Source organism: Mytilus edulis, chromosome 1, assembly GCF_963676685.1.
Source record: "Mytilus edulis chromosome 1, xbMytEdul2.2, whole genome shotgun sequence".
NCBI classification, from domain to species: domain Eukaryota; kingdom Metazoa; phylum Mollusca; class Bivalvia; order Mytilida; family Mytilidae; genus Mytilus; species Mytilus edulis.
The window spans coordinates 79027985-79039036 of NC_092344.1; the positions used below are offsets into that span (position 1 = coordinate 79027985).

General features: G+C 32.6%; 1 protein-coding gene across 1 annotated transcript; it reads right to left on the minus strand.

The window, feature by feature from the left end:
• Positions 1–257: 257 nt before the first annotated feature.
• Positions 258–4424, minus strand: LOC139520018 (uncharacterized). Its single transcript, XM_071312407.1, has 4 exons — positions 4240–4424; positions 2710–2776; positions 1686–1858; positions 258–596 (listed from the first exon to the last, which is right to left on the minus strand). The coding sequence occupies exons 1-4, from the start codon at positions 4286–4288 to the stop codon at positions 388–390; spliced, it is 498 nt and encodes a 165-aa protein (XP_071168508.1). The 5' UTR covers positions 4289–4424; the 3' UTR covers positions 258–387.
• Between the last annotated feature and the right edge of the window lie 6628 nt (positions 4425–11052).

An 11052-nucleotide genomic window follows, 5' to 3' on the forward strand; every position in this document is an offset into this window, starting at 1 on the left:
TTACGGTTCCCGTTCGATCGAGATATTTTTTGTTCTCCCTATCATTGCAGACGTCCACTCATTATACTCTTGTCCTGTGCAAACTCCCAAGGAACATTACTGCCCAGTTCATCAAATAATCGAACAATCCTACACATTAGTTAATGCATTATTTGGACGACCAGTCTCTTGAACAATCTGCTTCGCATGCACGCCCACAGGCACTTGTTTCTATCCATACGAAGGTCGACTATCCATATAAAACTTGTTTGTGCACGCCACTGGCTTTAACAAACGGAAAGGGAACCTCAAAGCTTCATATGCCTGTACTATACTGGTTTCATTACTGTTATCCCTACTCCCTCAAAACTGCAGTTATCCCTTAAATGGGTTAATGCTTTGTTATTGTTAATAATATGGTGGTGGCGGCGGACAGTCGGCTTGTGGTTGTGGCGGACAGCTGGGTGCCTGTTGTGTTGGATACGCAGTGTTCCGATAAGCCATGTTCTGAGGAGGTATATACTGGTAATTCTTCTGTTGATTTTGGATCTGAGATTGGTTATACGTCGGACAAGTATTTATTGGTAGAGCTTGCAGTTGGTAAGTTGTTTGATGTGCTACAAATACAAAATGATGCATGATTGTCAGAATAGAAAACGAAAATTTGTTAATCCAATTATTGTTTTTTTTTTTATCATAATAAGAAAGCGATGCAAAGTATAAAAATAACAATAAAAAGAATTTCAGACAGCACATTACTAAAATACATTTTTTCGGACATTAAAATTAAGAGAACAGTCTTGTTTTATCATGTCTGCAACCTTTTTCTTGGTACATGTGTTTTGGAAAAAAAAGGTGTCCCTTTGTGTTTGTTTTATCTTATTATTCTTTGCTTTTCATTCAGTGGCTTTTGTTGTTTTTCATAATTGTCTTTATTTTATGATCTCTTATTTCGATCGTTTTTAAGGTTGATGGTATCTGGGAACAGTATATCTAACTTTAATATATATGTTCCTTTAGTTCTAGTAGCAAACAACTGTTTTGGCAAATCCTGTTATACCAAAAGATTCTTAAAAACAAAAGGTATAGTAAGTAAATTTTAGACACGAAAATATTACAAAGTTTCTCTACATGTTTTTTTGGTAAAAAAATCAACAGCTTGTTAACAATTGTAGGATTTAGTTGGGGTAAAGGAGGACACAAAAATCTGAGCAATTACATATGCATGATGGCATTGGAAACAACGAACCATTTGTCTTCCTATCTTTTCTAAGCTCTTACTTTTTTGCTTACATTTTTATAATTGGAAGTTTTTTCATAAAATTTAGTTTTCATGTGTACATCTTTATTCTTTTTTCGTTTTACGGAAGGGGCACAGTTTAATTTCGTGTAGTCCGAGATTACTATAATGTCCAACGGCTGTTTTGCTAGATAACTTTGGGGCGATTTTCCAACAGCTCCAGCTTGTCTGCGGGCAAACATCCGTTAGACCAAGGAGGTTATATTTCATATAATCTCCTTGGTTAGACGTTCGAGTATAATCTCCGACTAAATTTCTTGCTGTTTTTTTTGGGGGGTTATACTTGGCATGATTCTCGAGGAGTTAAACCGCAAATATACCTATATGTTTTGCTTTTGCCGTCAACCAGGGGTTCAGATAGAAGTCTTTCCAGATAATGTGCAACTGGTATGAAATCTTGACTTACTTTGCTGAATTTGTTGTCTTTGAACAGTGTGAATAGTTGATAAGGTTCCTGGCTGTACCACATGCCCTCTGATTCCGCTTGTTTTAACAAAGGTACAACATATAAAAGTGACGACTCCTCCTATAATTGCAACTCCAAATAAGCCACCAATAACTGCACCAATAACAATTGAACTAAAAATAATTGCCAAACTTGAAATCATAGCATAATAATATCATTATTTAAATAATTAAATATATTCGACTGATGAAAGCTTTTCCCGAATTTTTGTTTGCTGTGTAAAAGTTAGGTCTGGCAGTCCTGGTCATTTAGTTCCTTACACTGTTTTATTAAAGACCTATTAAGACAGCAACATGATCTAAGGTTATATTGTGATAATATGTCTTTTGATTGAGTTAAGCCATTTCAATTGATATGTTATAGTGTCTTTCTATGTTGTGATGACACTATTGTTTCAGATAAGGGTTAAGCTTTGGTATAATTACAACGTTTAAACCCGCTGCAATTGTTTGCACCTGTCCTGAGTCAGGAATCTGATGTTCAGTAGTTGTCGTTTGTTGATGTGTTTCATAAGTGTTTCTCGTTTTTTATATAGATTAGACCGTTGGTTTTCCCTTATGAATGGTTTTACACTAGTAATTTTTGGGGCCCTTTATAGCTTGTAAGTAAGTAAGTAAGTAAATTTTATTTAGAGTCGGCATATATATACACAATAACAGAGGAAACATGAGCTCTGGTGAGCTCTTTAACCGACTTGCTGTACGGTGAGCCAAGACTCCGTGCTGAAACCGTACTTTGACCTATAATGGTTTACTTTTATAAATTGTTACCTTAATCGAGAGTTGTCTCATTGGCACGCATACCAAATCTTCTTATATCTATATATGAATGCTGCAGACTAAGATAACTATTTGAAGAAATTCGCGCCAAATATATTAGCCTTTTCAGTAGCGAAGTAACAATGATAAACAAAAAATATGAAAAACATAACCAAATATCTATAGATGTATAAAAATATACTTACACATTTGCATAGCAGTCATAGGAATCTGTATAATAATCGTAGTAACATTCTGCATCGACAGAGATAACTAAAATAAATTAAAAATGGGCCATGAATAAATCCGTTAACAAGACACTGAGGAACTAACTCGTCCACCGTTACCGCGGATAAGGTTTACCAATGAATGTTCGAGTGCCTAAATATATGATTTGAATGCACACATCGTGCCAAGTTTTATATACAAAAATTGAGTAAGTTGCATGAACTATATATATATATACAAGAGAAGTGAAAAAAATGTGCTTTAAACGATCCAATCTTCGTCGAATTGTGATGATAGGGGGAAGTTCAGATGATTATTTTGATGTGCTAAGATCTAAAACTGCACAAAAAAGTGTCTTGCTACTAAAGATTTTGATCGAGCCACATACACATCGTATCGGTCAACCAATTTCATGATGGTGACCGTAAAACGTGGGTAGTGTTGATTTATGTTGTTCTTCCAAATAAGACTGCTGGCTTATATTTTTGTGATATGGACACATTTGGTAGAGTGTCAATATAAATCAATAGTTTTTGCAATTTGACAAGGAGTATTTATTATTCTCAATGGTGAACCTGTCAACATATACAAACGTTAGGATGAACAATATGTGTATGGACACTATGTTCATTTAAGTCATTGCAGTACAACCTGATTCTAGTATTAATAATCTGCCCTTTTCTAAACCCATGTTATTATAATAAATGGACTCTCTCCTATATCACGATTTAAAAATGTTTTAGCTGAGATTTTTGATGGATTCCATCTAACATGGGGTGGCAGTTTGTTTCATGTTGATAATTAAAAGGGAAAACTGTAATTGTCCGGAGTCTAGTTTCTTGTTTGAGGTTAATTGTCAATCTGTGCTAAGTTTTCTGGGATATTATTCGATGAAAACACTTGCTGAAATGTGGCTAGTAATTTTTTGCTTTTTTTTATAGCTTCGGCGAGAGCCAATGCCCCGTGTTGAAGACCGTACCTTGACGTATAATGGTTTTCTTTTATAAATTGTGACTTGGATGGAGATTTGTCTCATTGGCACTCATACCACATCTTCCTATATTATATCTATTTGGTGACAAGACATTGTCATATATCTCAACGTGAAGTTGAACAACATGACAGGTTATGTTTTTTTTTTAGAATGATCTATGTTTATCATGTTTCATACGAATACAGAATCAAACCAGTCAGTCGAGGTTGGCGTTGCACTTATTATGTGTTGTTGAACTACGGTAGTATTTGTTATTGGGCTACTATAGTAGTCTTAGACGTAGTATATTATTTACAACTTCAAGACAAACTAAAATTGTCAGTGGCGGATCCAGAAATTAGGGGGGGTACCCATACTGCCTTAGAAAATCCGCTCCAGTCATGTTTCGGTGATTCTCTATACAATCAACCATATTTTTACTATACAAAAAGGGGACAGGCACCCTGAAAAACCTTCTAAATCCGCCTCTGATTATGTGGAACAATACAAGATCATAAAACTTATTGGACCTTACCCGAAATCAAGAAGATTCCTAAGTACCATATGTTCCATTTTTCAACCATATTTGTTTATAAATATTGCACAATCTACCCGCTTAACAACTACAATCCTGAATTCAATAAACAGCTAAATAATTCAACCAAGAATCTTTTATTTTCTAGATTTACCTATTGATTGATTAACTTTTTTTTACAGGTAAGTGATAAATACACGTTTGTTCATGTTTGATAATTTAATTAGCGATGTATTATCAAACATAGTTATTACATAACAATCGATTCACTAGAGTAATAACCTGTGACCAAAAATTATAACGGTGTCTTCTCTATTGTCCCCCATTTTTTAAATTTACAGGTCATAATATGGAATGAGATTATGTAGGATAATATTGGGAAGATGTTTGCGGAACAATTGAAAATTTTAAATGTTAAATTGGACAATCGGGATTTTTTTTATGGTAATGTATCGGTGTAAGTGTTTTTCTGATTATTAGGGGTGATTAATCAATGTATCTTATAAAAAATGAAATTAAAAGGGTTGATTAATTACTTGATTAATTGCATGTTCAGGACGAGAAAAAGTTAACAATTAATACAATTAGTGGAGTGACAGATCAAGAAAAAGATGCGCATTTTACGGCATACCTGCAGGCTAAACACGATTTTTTTGCAAAGCCAAGCTAACTTTTTTGACCGGTCGTAGACATTTCATGCGGTGCAGTTTTTTTATAAAATGGAAAGAAAAAAGATATTTGGATTTTTTTTCAAATACAAAATGGGAAAAAAATTGAATTTTGTTACTTTTTTTTGTCTTTTGACATATGATTTTGCATTTTATACAGAGTTTAATTGTATATTCATAATGTAAAACTAGAATTCCTTACTTTTTTTTCTAAATTTTGTCCATTTTCACTCAGTTTAGCGAAAGCACACTCTGTATTACTAAGTTTTAACGAAGTGGTTACAACATTTTAAATTTAGATTACATTGATAATTTCATGATTTTCCGAATTAAAATGTTTTAAACTTCCTATTGTAAAGTTTCAAATAAAGGCAACAGTAGTATACCGCTGTTCAAAACTCATAAATCCAGGGACAAAAAACAAAATCGGGGTAACAAACTAAAACCGAGGGAAACGCATTAAATATAAGAGGAGAACAACGACATAACACCGAAACGTAACACACACAGAAACGGGCCAAGCATCAGACAAAACACCACGAGAATAACAAATATAACATGAAAACCAAATACATGAATTTGGGATAGACAAGTACCGTGCCACGTCTGATCTCAATATCTCAAAAATAAGAGAAAACACAAACGACTCAACGTTAAAATGCAACACACACAGAAACGAACAATAATATAACAATGGCCATCTTCCTAACTTGGTACAGGACACTTTTAAAGGGGAATAAAAGTGGTGGGTTGAACCTGGTTTTGTGGCATGCCAAACCTCGCACTTTAATGGCAAAGTTAAATATAACATTGAAATGACAACATAATATTACAGGACTACATTACAAATAAATAGGAGAACATATTAGACAAAGAAAAACATGATTAATAGATAACAAAAAGCATCAGGTTTAAAATTCAATACGCCAAAAACGCGCCTTGTCCAAACAGGACCTATTACAAGTGACGCCCAGATATCAAAGATCGAAAGTGAAAAAAGTACAAAGTTGTACAGCACTGGAGATAAAAAGTTGAAAAGGTTTCGCCAAATACGGCATTGTTTTTATGCCCGGGATAAGAACATTCTTATTATATAGAACAATTCATGCTATTGTCATTCGAAGTCAGTATTTCTTATAAATTAACTTTAATGAGGATTTTTAACATTGCATTATAGTTCAATGAATATGATATGGACCTCCTCGTTATTCTGAGGCTCATTGAAAGATTATAGTATTATGTTTCTAAACTTCCTGTCGACAAACTGCGAAAAGTCCTGGCAATAACAGAATTCATACTTGCTTTAAACATAAACCTGTAAACCCCATTTCATATTGCTTTGGCATAACAATTACACCATGAGTTCGGCTCTAAATTTTTTATTGAAAATCCAAACTCTGGTTTTTGTGCATCCTATTCTAAAGTACGTAGATATCGGACTAGTTTAGCAAATTTGGAAATAGACAGAATCTAAGACATGTCCTATGTACCTAATGGTATTGCTTTATTTAGAAAAGGTGGTCGTATTATACAGGAGGGAGCAGAAAATAAATCGATGGTAAAAATACATTTTACTCCATGGCTAGAGTTGTATTTCAGTATCAAAACGAATCATCTTCAAACGCAAGATGGTGCAAGATGGTATAAACTCTCATATTGCTAAAATAGTGATCATACTTTCCAAAGACTCTGTTGGTAAGAGGGTAAAAACGGTTTGCTCTCGGTTTTCTTTGATGGACCTATGTTAGTAGATTTCCTTCAAAACCTTGTTTGTACGTATACGGACAAGGGAAAACAGCTTACAATAACAACTGTGTATGCAACCAACTGAAATACGTGTCTACTAATATTTGTTCATGTGAAGGGTCTGATGGTTGTAGAAATTATTGAACTCACCCAGCAATATTGGAAGAAGACGACGATAAATACGATGACTGATGTCAGGTTTTCGATAGTTGTTATGCCCTTTATTTGTTAAAATATCCCATACAACCACTCTTTCTAAGGGGTCCATGTGTGCTTTTGTAAGGCAAAGGCACATAAACCCTAAAAAGTTCATAGAGCTAGAATATACGCTGAAACTTTGGTCCATCATTAAACTCATTTGATTTAATTGCCTTGTGAGATATTTGTGACTGGCAATAAATATACATATGTACATCAAAGCAAAAACCCAATTGACTTTAATTCTTTTTATAAATGCCGTAAAATTCAGAAATATATCTTTAGAAGTACATGCGATGTAAAAAAAAAATGAATTGAGATTCGGTTGTTACATCTTCATTTTGTTGCTAGTCTGAATTCCCTTTAAAATGTGCATTTGGTGGTTTCATTATTTTCAAATTAAGTTGAAAATGAAGTGTCACAGTTTATTTCATTGTGAATTTCATGTTTAGTATTTTAGATATTTTTTTAGAGACTTTTTATAACCTCTTATGAAATAAATTGACAATAGTGAAAAACTCGATCACTAACCTTTGACCTTATTTAAAAAAAAATTGCACCATATTTCAATTCTACGTCCAGGCAAAAATTAAAGAATAATCATTTCTCTTTCCAAAAAGTCATAATTTAGCCTTCAGGTAGGATGGTCCTTTAAAGTTGAAAAGTAGTTGGCTTGGTCACTCCACTAAATAGGCAGGTCTTGTAATAATAGAGGCCATCCAGGATAATGATCGGGGAAATTTGGACTGCCACTGGAAAATGAGGGTACATTAAATAAATTCAAATTCTTTATTAACTTTGAGCCTAACGGCTCATCAGTTTAATCAAGTACATGTACAGTGTATACATATGGCATATTACAAACAATATAAACAATATGTATAATAAACAATAGGTGACGTCAGAAGTTTCATCAATACAAAATATCTTTTATTACAATAAACTGTTTCTTAATTTAAAATTGCAAAACTACATTTGTTACAACATACTTATATAATCTACACTTTGAAGAAGAATCTAATAAAAATTGTAACTCTTGGATAGCTTGATCAAACAAACACTGTCTTATCAAAGGTAAATATGAGCTGTCTACATTTAACAACCACTGATTATCCCACAAATTATTCATACCAAGACTATATATCAATCTTTTAACATATGTTGCCCAATTCATACATTTTGAACAATTTAACACAAGTTATTTATAACAAGACCTTAATATACAATTGTCACTAATTAAAATTTTGAACCAAAATTTAAGTATTCTATAATTACGCTCATACTGCAGTGGAAATCTACCTAATTCAAAATAGACCATCACATTTGAGGTCGTTCTTTTGACACTTAATAACATTTTGCAGTAGTCCAAATGGACCTTTTCTATCATAGGAGATTTGTGTACTCCCCATATTTCACACCCATACATTAATATGCTACTAACATAAGTATCAAAAAGACTAAGCATTGTAAATACATTTAAACATAATGATGATGCAGTTCTTCTCATACTGAACATAGCTTTTCTACCTTGTTCTGCACAATGTTTCTGTGTTTTGAGAAATTTACAATTCTACGGTATTTAAAATACACCTAAATAACAAAATTGTTTCACAATATCCATTGTTTGACCGTTATAGACCCATGTCTCATTAGGCCGTACAATTCCAATCTTCCTGAAAACAACAATTTTTGTTTTTTTTGTATTAACAGACAAGCCCCATTTTTCTGTGTAAATTGACAAAATATTTAACATTTCCTGTAAACCTTCTACTGTTTCAGACATCAAAATCATGTCATCAGCATACATTAACAAAAATAATGTTATATCTTGAAACTCTAAGGCACAATTGCCATTAGCAATAAATTCATTTTCAAAATCATTCACATAGAAAGAAAATAAAATTGGAGAAAGAACTTCCCCTTGCATTAAACCAAGGTTGTTACAAAAGTAATCAGAGTTTAGCCCATTGAATCTAATACAGGTTCTAACATTATTATACATAGATTTTAAAACAGTTAATAGTCTTCCCCGAATACCTAATCTGGAAATTTTGTACCATAAACATAAGCGATCAATTGAGTCAAAAGCTTTCAAGTAGTCTACAAAGCAACAATATAATCTTTTATTTTTACAGAGTGTATTTTGAATTACAGCTAGAGTATAAACAAAAAACAGCATCAACTGTACTATAACCGTTTCGAAAACCAAACTGTGCATCAGATAATATATCATTGACAGTTGCCCAATTTAACAATCTTTTATTGAGTATTGTGGTGAAAAGTTTACCTAGATTGCTGACAAGACTTATGCCACGATAGTTTGCTGCATAATTAGCATCACCAGATTTGAAAATTGGTACCAGGATGGCATCTGACCATGATGACGGGAAATATCCACTAATCAATACGGCGTTAAAAATAGTACATAAATATGGTATAATAAAATCCTTGTATTCAATGAAAAATTCATTCAGCAAACAGTCTGGACCATGGCTTTTGTCCATTTTAAGTTCATAAATTGCCTTTATAATCTCATCCGCAGTAATATCTGCATCTAGTTCATCAAAAACACATTCATTATTAATCACTTCGGGTCTCTTATTGCTATTCGGCGCACTTGATACAAGTTCTTTGAAATATTCAAAAAAGTCAATAATGTTTAAATCACATTTCCTCTGATTTTTTTCCCTAAATAATGAATAAAATTTTCTTGGATTGTCTTTCTTTAGTTTACACAACATATAGCCTTCCTGTCGTTTGTAACTACGTTTGAGCTTGCATTCATACTTCTTGTAAGCTTTTTTGGCACTGTTCAAATCTATATGACTATTAAATGTTTTTTTACCATTAAAAGTATGTAATTTTTTACAATAATTGGCATATAGCTCTTTACACTTCTGGTCAAACCATGGTTTATCAGTATTTACTCTCTGATTTTGGGAATTTCGCTTTTACTTTTGGCATTTGTTTGAAAAAAGGAGCTGTCACATTTGTTAAGCACTGAGTGAAGTTATTTATGCACAAGTCCATACCATCCTGAGACGCTATGTCCATATTAGCTATCGTTGAACTTAAATCATCAGCATTAACTAGTAGGGCATTATAGCATAAGTCTCTAAATTCTTTATTCCATTTGAAAAATTGAGATTCTTCACCATCCATTAAATTTGAATTTATATCATTGCACTGCATAGTAAAGTCAGTTTTAAATTGAACATGTATGGGAGCATGGTCACTGTATGTTGTAAAATTACTTGTAATAAATTTTAAAACTTTTTCAATATTAATTGGCTTAGCTAACAAGTAGTCGATCACACTCATACCTCTTGGACCACTATATGTAAAATCATTTGAAAGTCCATCAGGGTGGCACCCATTTATAATTCTAAGTCCACTGCTCTTACACAAATTAAGTACAAAATGTAGTTTTGTTCCATAGTCGTTGGTTCCTGCATCTGGGTTATTACGGCAAGACAAAGCCTCATCAGCAACATATGTAAACAGATCACCAACCCTATCTAAAATACTATCATGTAATTTATCATTTTGTACATAATCATTCATATTAGCTGTTCTAGCATTTAAATCACCAATAACAAAAATATTTGGACATTCAGCTGAGTAATGTATCATTTGAGACTCAAGCTCATAAAATAAATCACAATTATGAATCCTATAAAAGGATGAGTTCTGTGGTGGTATATACAGATTTGCAATTAAATAGTCACTTTCACATCCAGTCAGTTCTTTAGCTATCCTTATCCAAATCAATGTCTCATATGAAATGTCAATTATTTTAACATAGGGTGATAATATTTTTCTTATCATTACATACATACCACACCCTTGTTTATACTTTTTTTCTAGATAAAGGGATAGATTTACACACAAAATCATCAATTTCAATATTACATGTATTATTGATCCAACATTCTGATAAAAACACAATATCATAAGTACAAATAAAATTCTTAAAATTTCTCATCTTTAATTTTTTCTTCAAAACCACCATTTATATTCCAAGATAAACACTTTAAATTTTTAATTAAAACTTCCGACGATTTCTATGATACTTGCATACCATTTTCATTCATTGACATCAGCACCATCATGATTTTGACTTTTATGTAAAACATTTTCTGAATCACTAAATTTAATTTTTTCCTTTTTTGCGTTTGCAATAGCAACATCAAGTGGGCCA

What these genes read in the sequence shown, in the direction of transcription:
- LOC139520018 (XM_071312407.1), bottom strand. Translation starts at nt 4,288, where the DNA reads ATGGTTGAAAAATGGAACATATGGTACTTAGGAATCTTCTTGATTTCG. An exon ending in TATGACTGCTATGCAAATGT is followed by an intron (nt 1,859 to 2,709) that starts GTAAGTATATTT and finishes AATTATTTTTAG; the next exon opens with TTCAATTGTTATTGGTGCAG. An exon ending in AAGACAACAAATTCAGCAAA is followed by an intron (nt 597 to 1,685) that starts GTAAGTCAAGAT and finishes TTGTATTTGTAG; the next exon opens with CACATCAAACAACTTACCAA.